Source organism: Pseudochaenichthys georgianus, chromosome 22 (genome assembly GCF_902827115.2).
Source record: "Pseudochaenichthys georgianus chromosome 22, fPseGeo1.2, whole genome shotgun sequence".
NCBI lineage: Eukaryota > Metazoa > Chordata > Actinopteri > Perciformes > Channichthyidae > Pseudochaenichthys > Pseudochaenichthys georgianus.
The window spans coordinates 3421603-3437997 of record NC_047524.1 but is presented as its reverse complement, the minus strand read 5'-3'; the positions used below and the strand labels follow the sequence as shown (position 1 = coordinate 3437997).

Below are 16395 nucleotides of genomic sequence, written 5' to 3'. Positions count from 1 at the left end.
TGCTTAATAAAAGCTATATTTTCAACGTCGGTGAACACCTGCAAGCTACGATGTGTTTTTTTACTTAAAGGTCTCCTATTATACTGTTTTACATCAATATATCACAGGTCTCAGATATATACAGAACATCTCTCTGAAGTGTTTGGCTCCAAACACCAACCAGATCATTGCAACATTACCCATAATCCCCTCTGTTTCAGCCCTGTTTCCAAAGTGCTGATTCTCTGTCTGTTACTTTAGATGAAAATAAGGAGCCCCTCCCCACGCCCCGCTGAGAGATATCTCGTTACAAAGAACTCAATGGTGCTCTAGGAGGAGATTCAGGTGATAAGGGGGGGGGGTTACCTTGGCTGCTGATTGGCTAATGGTTACACAAGACAAAACATCGTTATGACATCATAAAGTGGCCAAAATCTGATCAGCTCATTTTCAGACAGGTTTTTATATAGATGGATCAGGACAGAAAGAGAGTCTCTTTACACAGAGGGGACACATGTTGATGTAGAAGAGACATGAAGAAGAGGGGACACATGTTGATTAGAAGAGACATGAAGAAGAGGGGACACATGTTGATGTAGAAGAGACATGAAAAAGTGGATTTTGCATAATAGGTGACCTTTAACACCTGCAAGCTACCATGTTTTAACTTAATGAATCCCTCCACGTCCACCTGTGAGTGAATCTAGATGTACATCCATGTGTAAATGCATAGGAGTGTGTGTTCTTGCTCACCCCTCTCTCCTCTCTTCTTCTTGGTGCGGTCGATGTGGTCCTTCAGCTGGATGCGGATCTGCCTCTCGTTGGGCATCTCTCTGATGAACGGGTGTTTGAGGAGCTGCTCCGTGCTGGGCCTCTGGCCGTGACTCTTCACCAGACAGCTCTCTATGAACGACTGGAACTTCTTAGACCTGGAACCACATTTACGAGAAGTTAATGGTCCGCTGTAACCAGGTTTATGACTGAACTGATTAACCTGCTTTTAATGGGGTTGCCAGATTCACACTCACCACTTCTTTGACTTGAGTCTGGGGGCGGGGTTTCGCGGGATGAGGAAGAGGGCTCTCATTGGGTGCATGTCACACAGCGCTAAAGATTTAAATACCAAACATGGGTGAGTTTGGGTGGATGTTTCTCACCCATCATCATGGCATGTAATCAAAGCCAGCTGGAGTGTGTCCTCATCTGATCTATCTAATATAGGCTGTCAATGCTGATATCAATCTATTAGATATACTGACACACTTAAGTCTCAACTTTCTGAACACATGGAACACCTAGGTTGTTATGTATCTCACAAAAAGGCAGTTTCACATTGACATATTCAAACTTCTCATTGTCAAACACGGCCAGGTTGCAGCTGAAAAACGATAGAAGTCGTTTTGCATCATTTTATTTAACAGATTTGAGTACGTCCTATGAGTTTCAGGCTTTTTTAACATCCTAACAAATATGATTTTGTTTGTAAATATATTCACCTATACAGTATACATTCAACTTGTGAAGCACATATTGAAATATTCATATCCAGCTCGAGGTCTTCTTCCTTTATGCAGGATTGATCTGTCCTAGACTGCGAGAACTGAACAACCTTGACAAATCTAAAGTATGTCCAGAAGCAGCTTTTCTACTGAACATCCTGATAGTGTGAATGTCTGCTAGGAATAAGGTAACGAAAGAAGGGAAAAGAAGAAGAAGAAGCAATTTCTCTTTGGTCTTCATTACAAAAAACTGGCTAAGAATGAGTTGCACTGTCCTAGAAGATAAAATAAAAAGACTTTGGATTATAATGATCGACTGTAGAAGCACTAAGAGATGACGTGTGGTGGAGATGTGTGTTTTAGACTGTGTACATACGTGGTGCTCCTTCAGCCATCTCTATTGCTGTGATTCCCAGTGACCATAAATCACTCTGTAATGGCAGAGACACAGTGCGTAAATACTTCGGGTTACACAAAAAGGGCTCAACACACAGATGTGGAAAGGAAGTCGTTCAGGCACCTTGAAGTCGTACGTGGCCTCAGGGTTCTCGTCGCAGGCGATGACCTCAGGTGCCATCCAATATGGCGTCCCGATGAACGTGTTCCTCCGTCCCACTGTTCGGTCCAACTGGGCTGAAACTCCAAAGTCCACTACGGAGAAAAACACACACACAAAGTCAGGACCGCTGACTTTAGTCGTTGTTTTTCTCAGTGTGTGTCTTTGAGAGTGTGTGTGGGCCGATTCCATGGGCTTTACCACATTCCTTAATGGACTCTAAACAGAAACTAATAGCCTAACCTGCAATAACTCGCCCCATTTACAAACACACACACCGTTTATAATCCCCTGCCCACTGGGTCTTATGGGGCGAGTGATAGAGAGGAGAGAGAGAGAGTCGCCTTCTGCAGCAATCTGCACCAGAGCAGGACACACGAACACACACACACGAACACACACACGAACACACACGAACACACACACACACACACACACACACACACACACACACACACACACACACACACACACACACCACACACACACACACACACACACACACACACACACACACACACACACACACACACACACACACACACACACACACACACACACACACACACACACACACACACACACACACACACACACACACACACACACACACACACACACACACACACACCCACCCCCCCCCCCCAATCCTACAGCCGTTTTGTGATACGGGGTTAGATGACAGACTGACCTAGTTTGACCTCTGCGTTCTCCGTCAGCAGGACGTTCTGTCCCTTGATGTCTCTGTGGATGACCTTGTGCTGATGGAGATGAGTCAGACCCTGCAGAGAGAGACACACAGTGAAGGGATGACAATGCAGCAATAAGACTAGTCAGGATTATTCATATTTTTTTATTAAGTAAAGAGCTTATTTCCAAGAGTGAGTGCCCTTGAAAAGACTAAACGCTCCAGATACCAATGTCTAGCTGACCTTGATATCTGACCACCATGTGCACCAAAAGGCTGTTCCTTACAGAGACTTTTTGTGTGTGCAAGTTTTATCTAAGTTGCCGTTCGAAGAAAATGTAATAACTGCAGTATTTGTACATCGCTTTTGGATAAAAATACACCACGTGAATATCTGTAGCAAAGCCTTTCTGTGAAAGTGTTTTCCTTTTGTCACACACATCAAACAACCTTTGTATCAAAGAGAAACCATTTTAAAGTGTGATATTCGCATGTTTTCTGTAATCAATCATAATAGTCATTTGGAAATTCAACGATGGAGACGGTGTTTCTTGCTATCATAACTGAACTTACACCATATATCACCGTTATATCAGAGGTTTGGTATGTAGTCCAAGCCAGATTCATGAAGGTGCCCGGTTAGGGTTAGGGTCCTCATTTAGTCAAGCATTTTATATCGAATGTAAAATGAGTAAAATAACAGCAAGACAAGGATACAACAGGAACAAATAAAAGCCTCAGTAAAAAGGGATAGTGGTGGTCTAATGCAGTGCTTCTCAAAGTGTGGTCCGCGAGCGCCCCCTAGTGGTCCGTGAGCGCCCCCTAGTGGTCCGTGAGTATATTGGTAACATTTCAGATTTGAAATAAATAAATACATTTAAGTATTCCGCACTCTCGCGGGAATATCTCCGCAATGAAACGAGCTTAAGTTTCACTTTCTATTGCATGATAAAGCTCAGGGCAACACCTTCGTCACACATGTTGCCACTTGTTTGTACCATTTGCAGGCGATTTATAATCTGTTCTAGAAAAACGATGTGTTTTGGGATATTTGTGGAGTTAGGTGGTCCGCGAGTGTTTTTTTATTGGTTAAGTGGTCCTTGGTTTGAAAAAGTTTGAGAAACACTGAATGGATAGTGAGGTGGGCTGAAGATCGGAAGGTTGTGAGTTCAAATCCTGCCAGGAACACCAACACTAGTGTGCCTTAGTTACTCCAGGGAGAATGTCTCTGTAATCGGTCATTGTAAGTCGCTTTGGATAAAAGCGTCAGCTAAATGAAATGTAATGTAAAAGAAATACAAAATGGAAGAAGACAAAATGTAACCAAATCACAGCGGGAAAGAGGCTCGCAAAATAAAATAAGATGAGAAATTAGGGGTGAAGAGAGAAATAAAAGTGGATGAAAGGAAATCGTTGTTGTCTGAGTTCAGTGTAACGCTGCGTATAACTGGCTCTGTCATTCTGAGGCGATGGCCCTCATCCAAAAACCGTCACCAAAACAGATAGAAGAGATTCGATTCTGGGGAACGACAGCGATTTCCAAAAAAGATTCAATCCATTTCTCTACGTCACTCCAACACACGGAAACCACAGAACACAAACAACTGCTGATTGCTGGGAAATATCATGTCAATGTCAAATACTCATGAACTGAGGATAAGCTAAGACATTAAATGAGAATTAAATGCCAAATCCATTACCTCAAAACTTTCATTAATATGTTACAAGACCCTAAGGGGTTTTAATAAAACATGTGTAGATGATAAAGGATATTAACATTTTCTAAAGAAAGAAAATTAATTCATATGTTAGAATATGTTGTATTTCAAGCATAAGCACTGATTTTAATTAAGACAACAGGGGAAACACTGTATCCTACAGTAGTGATTAGTTTACATTGCACAGGGGACATTTAGTTGATGAACTCATTAGTGTATTGATGCCAGACAGAACTGAGTCATGAGCTGAATCAGGGAGATGATGATTCTGAAAATGGATAATCAAACAGCTGCTTCGTTTCTACACACAGCTCACATGGTCGTATTCATCACCAAGGATCTCTTTCTGTTGTTTTCGAATACAGTAAACAATAAACAGTGACTCGGCATCGTGGCCACTCACCCTGAGGATCTCCCGGCAGATGTAGGCGGTCCACTCCTCTTTCAGAGAGTTTCCCTTGGTGTTCTTGATCAGGTCCGTCACTGAGCCGGCGCCACAGAACTCCATGACCAGCTGAACACACACAAGTGGATTAATGAACGTTCGGCAACAACAAGCAGGTCTAGTATCTGATCCGAACAAGACAGTAACTCCAAATATGCACCTTACTTAGATAAACAAAAGCTTGTAAATAACCTTCCTTTTTTAAATTTATTAATAATGTCTCTACATCAGGGGTGTCAAACTCAATTTCATCGCGGGCCACATTAGCATTATCGTTGCACTCAAAGGGCCGGTTGTAACCATATAAATATACATATATAAATGTATAATATATATAAAATAATGTATTATATTACATTATTGCCTCTGAATTGGATTATTATTGGATAGGGTAATAACTTCCTAATTAACTACGTCTGAAAAGCAGAAGTCCAGGGCAAATAATTGCAAGTGTCTTCAGTGCGCATGTCACAAAACGAGATGCATTGTGAGACATGTAGTTTATGGGCAACCTGCTTCTGTAGAGTGGCATGTACCGTATAATAAACGTATTATAATCTTTGCAAGCTCTTGCGGGGCCACATAAAATGAAGTCGCGGGCCGATTTGGCCCCCGGGCCTTGAGTTTGACACCCCTGCTCTACATAATAAAATAAAACAAAGTACATTTAACTTTTTTTCTTTGACCCTACAAATGGCTTAATCGACAGTCAGTCAAGCAACTTGTAGGTTCAGTTCTGCACCAATATCAGGTCAAATCTACAAAATATGTGTTTAAAAATTGTACTGCTCAAAATGTACTTCTTTTTAAGTCCACCCCTTGGTGTCATCTTTAAAAGCAGGGCAATTATTTAATAATCTGACAAGTACCTGATTTGGTCTATACACCTTCAGAAAACAGGCAAAACCTGACTGTGAATACTTAAAAAATGAAATATTTAAAAGGTCATATATTTTCATCATGTGTAAATATATTTACTACGCAAATATTTATACACAAAATTAGTCATAAATATTTTTGGGATATATAATATTCCTTAGTACTGATATTGCTATTGGTCTGTTTCTCCAATAACAACAACTATGGTAACTCTTGGATGTTTTCATGCACACAGAATAAAATGTCCTTTCTTCAACATGATGCACATTGCAAAGAAAATACACAGAACCCATAATCACATTACTATAATGGCGTAACTGAGAGAAAACATCACACACACACAAGTGAACACACATGGACAGACAGCCATTTTAAGGACTCTTCTTCTGTCACACAGAACTACTGACTCAACGAGGTCAGCAGTTCACATGAACGCATCAAGTCCATCTCTTGACCCAAACACAATGTGTCCATTCTGTCAACCCCTCTCCTCTCCTCTCCTCAGCTGCCTCCTCTCCCTCTCCTCTCCCTCTCCTCAGCTGCCTCCTCTCCCCGACTCCTTTAGGGAGGAGATTTTTGGGCACCATTTCAGCTGCTGGTCAGTTCTGGCCTCGCTTCAAGCTCCTCTCATCATCACTTTGGATAACAGGGAGAGGAAGTTGGCGAGTAATGGCCGACCCCTTCCTTCTCCTCTAGGCACAAGTACTCCAGCAGCACGCAAATACAAAAGAAAACTAATTTACGCATTAACATAACGGGACACATGTCAAAGCACGCCGACATACAGCTTGTGCACTTACGCAGCGTCCACACGGCGGCGTGCGTTGAAGCTAGCCGGTGAGCTTGTCTGAAACTCGACCAACAACCAATCATGGCTAGAGCTTGTACTGGCATATGATTCGATTGGCCGACGCTTCAATAGTTGAACATTGCTCAACTTTTGAAGCGAGCAACGCTCCCACAATGCAGTTCGGCAAAGCGTGACGTCACCCCATTCAAAGTGAATGGGCAGAAGCTTCAACGCACGCCGCCGTGTGGACGGGCCGTCACTACCACACTCATCCAGGCAGCTGTTGAGTCAGGGGGAATTATGCAGGCAGTATATCTGGCTGCTTTGTGTATATCGGTTGTGAGTGTGTGTGTGTGTGTGTGTGTGTGTCCTCCCATTGTTACGTGATGAATGCTACAGGATCAGAGAAGAGAACGCTCCCTTAGATCGCATTAGCATTTGATTTATTGCAGCAGCCAGCGAGCCACGCACAGCAACTCATATCCTTCATGTATTTCACACAAAGTATATACGCATACTTCAATGCACACATTCGCTGCGTGCTTGAGCAAACTCAACACTCGCTTCTTTCACATAAGTGTAGCAGTGACAAATGGAAAGCCCCTTCTTTCTTTTCTGCTCTGTGGCTCTCCTGGAAACTACCGCCTTCCTCTCAGGAAACTGAACTCAGGAGAGGTGCACAGAATATAAAACATGCACCAACACACACGGATAGCAGCGTACCCAGAGCTGGTCATCTACGCCGGGGGGGTTTTTCTTCACGAAGGCTCCATAGTAGGTGGCGATGTTCCGATGGTGGCTGTACTTCTTCAGCATGTTAATTTCCGCTTTAATCTCCTCTTCCTCGTCCTGGCAGAAGAGAAATATCAACAGGCATTAAACCGCGACCTCTATTTGTGACCCCTCGAACATATTAACAGGATGGTGATAGGGAACGGGAATGGAGTTGTCGAAGGATTTGCTTTATGAATCCATTTCAAAATAAACTCAATTAACCACAATAGCACTACTTTTTAATTAGTTTCCTTTTAGGGGGTTACTGCCACAAAGCGAAAAGCAGTTGTTAAGAATTGTTGTGATGGCAGTTGGTTAAAACCCTAATTTCTTATTCTTTATGCACAATGTCAGAAAAGGAGGCCTTGATTGTTCATTTAGCGATCGTCAGCTGTGAAAACAAAAACATGTGTTTTAGTAATCCCATTTTGGAGCTCATTAAGTTAGCAAATATTAGTTTTTCCCCTCATTTAATGTGCAATCATCGATGAATTCAGTCATTTATTTTCATTGTATTTAAGCAGATTTATTCACACAGTCATTCGTACGCAGTTTATTCACGCTTCACACATCTGTTCCCTTGGTATTCTCTTTCCTTGGCTCATCGCTACACTTCATATGTTCATTTCCTATTCAGTCATTCATGCTCACATTCATTCATCAGTTCCTTTGTTGTTGTTTTACTCCGGCTGTCCTCATTGTGTTTCTGGCAGAACGAGAGGATCTCTAAATATAACTGAGATTCCCTCCTGCTTCAGACACGCCTGAGACCACGATTACTTTCAGCTAATATTACCATGGCAATAGGCCTGTCCTCATTTCCTCTCTGCCACCACACACACACACACACACACACACACACACACACACACACACACACACACACACACACACACACACACACACACACACACACACACACACACACACACACACACACACACACACACACACACACACACACACACACACACACACACACACACACACACACACACACACACACACACACACACACACACACACACACACACACACACACACACACACACACACACACACACACACACACACACACACACACACACACACACACACACACACACACACACACACACACACTGACTCATCGCTCATAATAAGAGGATATGGTTGATGGTGTTATAATCACTTAGGATGATTAGTTGTGTGTGTGTGTGTGTGGTGTGTGTGTGTGTGTGTGTGTGTGTGTGTGTGTGTGTGTGTGTGTTGTGTGTGTGTCTTACCCCGGTGACATCCATGACCTTGATGGCTGCGAGCTGCCCTGTCTTAACATGGCGACCCTGGTGGAAGAAGAGAAGAGGAGGAAAGGAGAGGGAGAATAAATCAGTCAACACTGCGATAGAAAACACTAGTAAGCAGGACCTTTCAAAGGTGATCCTGTCCTATCAGCAACACATACAATGAGGGAAAAGTGTATATGAGTATTACTTATACATATTCATTTGAAAAAGGCACAATCCTAGATATAACCCACCACCAATATGCTGTTTTTAATGTTTTCTGACGCTGCACATTTCTCTGAAACATTCAATATGCATGACTGGATGAAAGCATTTATCAAAGTCAAAAACTCGTGTAATCTGCATTTTTCGAACAAAACGAGCAAAAAACTCTCATCGGAATTTGATCAAAAATACTGATAGATGAATAAATAATGGTGACATCCCCTTTTTCCAACTGTTAAAGATTTGTTTACATGAGTATCGTTTGTGAGAACAGACACACTAAAATAGTTTTCTTCTGTTTGACTCAAGACTGCCTTTTAACAGACTGCGTATAATATATAGACCATGGAGAAACAGACACATTTAGACAGATACCGTTACAAAACATTGCCATGTTGTGTAATATTGAGGCTAGTCAGATGCCTGGGGGAGATAGGAGGCGAGGAACCGGGAGATTGGGCGCTGGGGGGGGGGGAATAGAAGACCCAGGAGGTTCGTTTGCATCAGAGCATCTGCGCCTGTGATCAGCTAATGAAGCTAACGCTAAAAACTCTGACGGCTATTACTTCCACCTGCCAGGAATCAACTGATTAGCATGTTGAGCAGAACAGCGTAGCAGCACACACACATACACACATAGTGAAGGGTACACACACATACGCAAAACAAGGGCAGGACTGTTTCCTTGGTGGAAGTGTTACAGTATAAACCAGATGGCATTAAGGGCTTTGGCTCTCGGTCGCCTCCTGAGGGCTTTAATCGAAAGGCCATTCTGATAATGAGCGCTTCAGCCAAAACCAAGGCTTTAGCTTCAATAACAACAAAAGTATATTATGGGAACAAGTTTGAAGTTTCATTGCTTTGTTATTCACCTGCAGGAGTGATTTCCCAGCAGCAGGACAGTCTCTCTGCACCCTAACACTGATCATTAGTCATTGTCACTATCTATTTTTATGTCGTTTTAACGGATCAATTGTACTGTACCCAGAGGCTCCGGTAAACTCACTTGACTCCATTAATAGCTGACTTGGAGGTTATTCAATACACAGTTATTAACTGCAATATTATGTAGGCAGCTCAGAGCGTTCTCGTTCCTCTGCACTGCAGTTTTACAAAGTAGAAACAGGTTACTACAAGGATATGATTAGGGATGGGTATCGTTTGAAATGTATCGATTGTGATTCCGGTTCTTATCGATTCCAAAATTATAAAAGAAAGAGGTCAAATGTTTAGATAACAAAAATATATTTATTCTTTTAAGCTTTAACTGACGTTTTTACAAATAAAAAAATATACATGCAATACAAATGTATTGCACAATAGCTGTGCTTTATTTTAACTGAGCTATGTCTGTGGCAAGCTATTAACAGGCATTACACTGTGCCTTGTCTTTTTCTTTTTTAGTGTAGTGGAGCCTCACTTCAGAGCGTTTACCGCGATCCATCTTTGGTGTTATGAAGTGACTGAGCTCGTGAACTGTCTACGGGAGGGCGGGGGAGCCTCGCTGCGGGGCAACTGTGGACCTCTGTCGCCTGTCAGCGCAACTTCTACAGATGCCGTTTAAAAAAATTAAGGGAGGTGCCGGCCGTCAGCGTACTGGGCCGGCCGTCAACGGCCCGCTGACGACCGGTGTTCCGGATTAACTGGTTAACTGGTTCCCTCGTTAACTGGTTTCCCGATCAACTGGGGTGATTTTTGATCGCTTCTTCTGTCGTTTACATACATCTTTTGGTATATTTGGCTCGGTAGGAAGACTTTGATGCACATTCAGGCTGCGGCCACACGAGGACGAAAACGGCTAAACGCATAGGATTAACGCAAACGCAATCGCAAACAAGCTTCCGTCCACACGCAATAGTTATCCGGATAGTGTCTGCCCACACGAGACCGCTCCGTTTAGCTCCAACCGCTGGAGAAGCTGCAGTACATATGCAGGAGCCTGTAGGTGGCGCTGTAACTTCCTCCACAAAAGCAGTGAAGAAGCATGGTTGTCATGGTTGCCCTTCTGTTTATTCTCTGCGGTGGGGGCCGAGGGAACCGGGCAGAGTTTTTCGCCAGTCAACGTGTATTAAAGTTTAAATCTTCCGGATAAAATTATAAAAGTGCCGGTCAAAGGTCTTCTTTGTTATTTATTGAGCTTTAAAACAAATGAATAACGACTCTATATAATATAATAAAATACACGGAGCCTCTCTTTTTCCTCCCTCTCTTCGGACAGCGCCAGTGTCTGTCTCATGCAGCAGCTGATCCAGTAATGAGTGACCCGGCCGACAGTAAAAATAAACATATTTATAACTAGTTTAGTTTGAGAGGTAATTAAAATAGCTAAGGGTGACGATCTGACTTGAAGTGTGTGTTTTGCTGCAGCGGGAGGAGCTGCAGGTGAGCAGAGCTGCGTGTCTCCGTCCTGTCAGATTAGACTTCACTCGCGAGAGAAAGATAAATAATCTGAATTCAGGGTGCAGTTTACTTTGACGTGGGGGTGAGCAGCAGAGGTGGGGAGAGGCGGGGCTATTGCCTCATCATTATTGCTGTAGATGTTGCACAAACAACTGTAGCATGGTCAATAGCGTCCGGAGCACGATAGCAACTCTGCGATCCGCCATTGTTGTTGTTGTTGTTGTTGTTGGTGGCGAAACACTTCAGCAATGGCGCGGGGTAAGCGGAGGTGAGCAGAAGAGGTGGGGAGAGGCGGGGCTATTGCACAATCACTATCAGTGATCTGAACATTTTCGGATAGGGCGCACACACGGAGCCGTTTGACCCCCCAGAGAGTTGCGTATGCCTTTCTATCCACCTTGGGACCCGTTGTCGTTTCCTCAGTCGTTTAGTGCCGTATTCGGTCGTCCTCGTGTGGCCGAACGGTCTATATGACACTAAACAGTAACGCAAACGACCGAATTCGTCCTCGTGTGGCCGCAGCCTCAGTACCAGTGTGGGAAGTTGTGGTTAAGATGGAGATATCCGGACGCGAACAGCGCGGACTACAAAAAGAAAAACGAGTTAACTGGGGATGTCTGTTCAAAACATTGCGAGCTCCAATAAATCATTTAAACCAGCTATTATTGCCAGATTTATTACTGAATATCGTTCTTAATGTGATACCAAGTCCATCTGAGACCTAGTGTGTACACCTTCAGACAGCCTCCAAGTGAAGCACACGTTGTTTACTCACAGTTTGAAAGCAGCGTGGAGAAGTCGTCAGCTGTGGTAATCCGCTCGAATAAATCCTTAAAACCAGCTATTGTTGCCCGGTTTATCACTGAATATCGTTCCTAATGGGATACTAAGTCCGTTCTGTGATTCTCCTGAACACACAGATGGCCAATCCGCTATGTATTCCACCGGGTCACCGCAGCGCAGACGGACCCGGTGGAATACAGGGTCTACCGCGTTTAGGAACCGGTAACCGTTAAGCAGAACCGAAATTGTGTATTTTGTATGGGTACCCGGCATTTTCTTATCGGTTCTCATCTGGTTCAAACCCTAAATAAAAAACGGGACAACAAGTTATTATAGGAATTTCCCAAATGCCCTAAAAACAAACGGCTTCACTTGCATTTTACAAAGTCACTCCAATTTGTTTACATTTCAAGAAGCTATGTTCTCAGAGCAGCCATTGTTTATTCGGTGATTTCCCACATGATGTCTGACAATATGTTAACATCAGCTGAGGTCCCAGAACGAAGGCTATTCAAAGCCACACATTACATCTCTCATTAAACAGCTCTTTTGAATTAAAAGGGAACTTTTAAACTTGCTGATTTATTGCTGAACGAATGAAAGTTAGGGATTTAATAATGATACTTCATTGTGTCACAGTCCAGCACTGCATAATGCAAACTAAGCACCAGTGGATATTTGAACACTGTGATCAGTCTTTCATTTCGCACGCACGCACGCACACGCACGCAGACACACGCACACACACACACATACACGCACACACATAATCTAGCCTCTGTGAGAGTAAAAGAGTTGGAAAGATTGAACAGGGATTTCTCATTAGGATCAGGCTGCCCCAATTCCTCGAGCACAAGGACTGGCTTTGTTGGAGTCCAACAAAGGAATTACAGCCACTTACAAATCAGAAACTCACACACATGCTTGTACACATACACTGACACAGAAAATACAGAAAGATTTCTCCGCACAGGCAGAAGCATGCACACACCCACACACAGAGACATGGAGCGAGAAGTACAAAGGCTGTAAGAGAGCAGGACAGAGCGAATGTGTCCAAGAGATATTGGACATGGACACCATCAGAGCTGGATCAAGATTCATTACTCTCAGAGCCTCCTCCCTCCCTATCTCCTTCTATCTCTCCTTCGTTCCTAGAGCAGTAATGTCACCCAGCCTTATTAAATGACCAAGTGTGAAAGGAGCAACAGAAAGGAATTAGCGCTGTCTGTTCTTCTTCATCTCTCGCTCCGTCTCTGTCCTCCCCCTCTTCATGTATTTGCACATTCAAAGAGGGGATGGCGTTGGGTCTTTGGTTACGTGAACGCAACATTAAATATCATCACCAAAGCAGGATATTGTGTGGAACAGTGATATCAAAGCAAGGGGGAAAGACGAATGATTGTTATTGAAACCGTGAGTCAAATGAATAGTCTCATCAACAGTCATTTATCAAACTAAAATGTCAAACATATTTGCTGATTTTAGCTTCTCTAATTCTGTTATATACGGCAGCAGAATTTATTTGGGTTTTGGACTGATGGTTGCACAAAACAAGTCCAGTGATTGACACAATAATTTACGCATTAAAGTAACAATTGGACATAGTTTGTTAGATGAACAATATCATTCTCGTATCTGTTTGAGATGGAGCCGTTAAGCCTGATGGAAACAGCTGCTGGAGCCTGGCTTATAATCTTCAAGAACATGCCTACACCAGTAAAGCTCACTAACAACAACAACAACAACAACAACAGTTTATCCGTCTAAGCAGTGCATTCTTTGGTTGTTAAGAACCTTATTTCGTTTTTTGTTGGCTATTGCTCATCCAGAAATAGTGGCATGTAACGGCAGGTTACATTAACATTAAGGAAACCACATGTTTATACTTTGGACAAGGGCCCCAATTTACAATTAAAAATAAATAAATATGCAGATTATTTTCTACCATTTATAAAATGTCCTCAAGATTTTTTAAAACATGTCCATCAAGTTAATGAAAGGGCAGATAGATGTCTTTAAATTAACTAAGACAGTATTACATCTCCATGTTTGAGAGGTTTAAATGTTCTACCATTTTTGCATAAAGAATTATTTTGACGATGAATCCATTCTCACAATAGTCTCTATGAGAAAGCACCAGCTAACTTGGCCATATCTCCTTCCTCCAGTTATTAGGCTTCGTCAACCAAAAATGAAAATAGATGTTAGCTGAAGCCCTGCAAGTAACGAAATATAAATATCTTTTGTCATCCTCGTTCTCTCCTTCTTGTCCTCTAAGGACGCCCGCTCTCTCCCTGCTCCGGCCCGTTCAGAGGGGGCAGCTTTGAGACTCTGTTCATCCCTTCCTCCACTTGTTTGTCGTCTGCTTTGCCTCTCTGACCTAGATCTGCATATTCTCCCTCACTCTCTCTCTGCCTCTCTCCCTTATCCCTCCTATTCTCTCTCTCATTATCTCTTAACTTCTCACTTTATGCCTCATTATTTCTGCCCTCCTCCCTCTAGATGTCTCGCTTACTTTAGCACTGTCCCTCCCTTGTATTTTCTGTCTCCTCCTCTCCCTTAGCTCACAGCTCAGTCCTGCAGGAACATGACCGCGCCGAGCGCTAATGCTAACGAAACAGCGTTCAGTTTGGAGCTCCACGGTAACTATGACACAAACTGAGGGCTTCATGCTTTTATCTAGACTTCCATCTGTCATCATCGTGAGCACGTGGAGCCTTAACTTCAATCATCACAGAGACATTTCAAATGATTGCACACACACACACACACACACACACACACACACACACACACACACACACACACACACACACACACACACACACACACACACACACACACACACACACACACACACACACACACACACACACACACACACACACACACACACACACACACACACACACACACACACACACACACACACACACACACACACACACACACACACACACACACACACACACACACACACACACACCGCTGCCAGGCCAGGTGTATTTGAGCGATAACAGACCACATTGACTATGTGTGTTCCGCTCGGATGGCCCTGCTGAGATGGAGACAGCAGACTGACACAAAACTGATCTCCAATCAGCCTCCAGGCGGATGCATCGAGGTGGAGTCGTTACTTGGCGTCCTCCCTGCAGGTGAGTGTTTCAAAACAACCGTATGGAAATGGAGTATAGGTTCCACCAAAGTAAATGTGAAAATGCCCACAAACCAGAGCATTACCCATGAGTGCAATCTGCTGCACACATGCTGTATATTGATCATGGGTCATGTAGAGGTGACAGGATCGTCTTCCTCCATTCATTGTGGGATGTTTCAAAATCCACTGACAGTTTACTCTGTCCCAACATTATTAACATTATTGGTCTTACGTAAGTGTCGATTACAAGCCAACACGGCTGCAATTTCATACAATTAATAAGATAACCTTCTATAAAACATCTTCAAAAGTCAAATGTTCAAAGACCGGGTTATACAACATTAGTTTATTTGTCCTTTTGAGCTGAAAAAAATATTTTCATATTCAACAAATCGTGTTTCTTCAATCAAGACCTCCTTTTGCTTACGTAGCTACATGTCCAAGCTGTGACCTAAAGAGTCTTCCAGCAGCGATTCAGATCACCATCTCCATGTTGTCGGTGAGAGCTCATAATGAAATCTTGAGATGGAAAACAAGAGGCCAACATCACGGTGCCATCTCGTCTCTCATGGCATCAGTCCCCCTCCTTGAGCACCATGTGGGAGGCGTCAGGCTGACAAAGTACAACCATCCAGTAATTATCATCAACACATAACTATGATTAATTACTGCTGCCGAGCGACAGTGAGCGCCTGCACACACTGTAGGGAGGGAGTAAGTGTGTCTTGGAGGGAAAAAAAGGAGACGTGTGTGTATGATTCTTTCTTTTAACGATTTGGCTGCTGCTGGGAGCTGAAAGGTGACACACACACACACACACACACACACACACACACACACACACACACACACACACACACACACACACACACACACACACCACACACACACACACACACACACACACACACACACACACACACACACACACACACACACACACACACACACACACACACACACACACACACACACACACACACACACACACACACACACACGACTCTTCATCATTCTCAGCTTGCAGCCTCAGTTGGGCGAGACCAACCTGCCCGCCTTAATACAACCTGCCGCTAGATATCATGACACCAACGTTTTTCTGTGTGTGTGTGTGTGTGTGTGTTATCATGTGAGTGTGAAATAAGTGTATGTATGTAGTTTGTTTGTGTGTGTGCGCGCGTCCATGCCCTTGCCGAGTCAATTACACAGATCCCACCGCCCCCCCGCCCCCTCGGAT

General features: G+C 43.4%; 1 protein-coding gene across 4 annotated transcripts in view; it reads right to left on the bottom strand.

The window, feature by feature from the left end:
• Positions 1-16395, bottom strand: part of tnika (TRAF2 and NCK interacting kinase a) — a 67880-nt gene that overhangs the window by 32937 nt on the left and 18548 nt on the right. For all 4 annotated transcript variants that reach the window (XM_034111969.2, XM_034111970.2, XM_071207153.1 and 1 more), the window contains exons 2-9: positions 8594-8650; positions 7278-7403; positions 4844-4954; positions 2726-2816; positions 1999-2129; positions 1855-1909; positions 1008-1086; positions 733-908 (exon numbers count right to left, since the gene is read on the bottom strand). In XM_034111969.2, the coding sequence (XP_033967860.1) occupies positions 733-908; positions 1008-1086; positions 1855-1909; positions 1999-2129; positions 2726-2816; positions 4844-4954; positions 7278-7403; positions 8594-8608 (784 nt within the window). In that variant the 5' untranslated portion in view covers positions 8609-8650. The remainder of the gene's footprint in view (positions 1-732; positions 909-1007; positions 1087-1854; positions 1910-1998; positions 2130-2725; positions 2817-4843; positions 4955-7277; positions 7404-8593; positions 8651-16395) is intronic.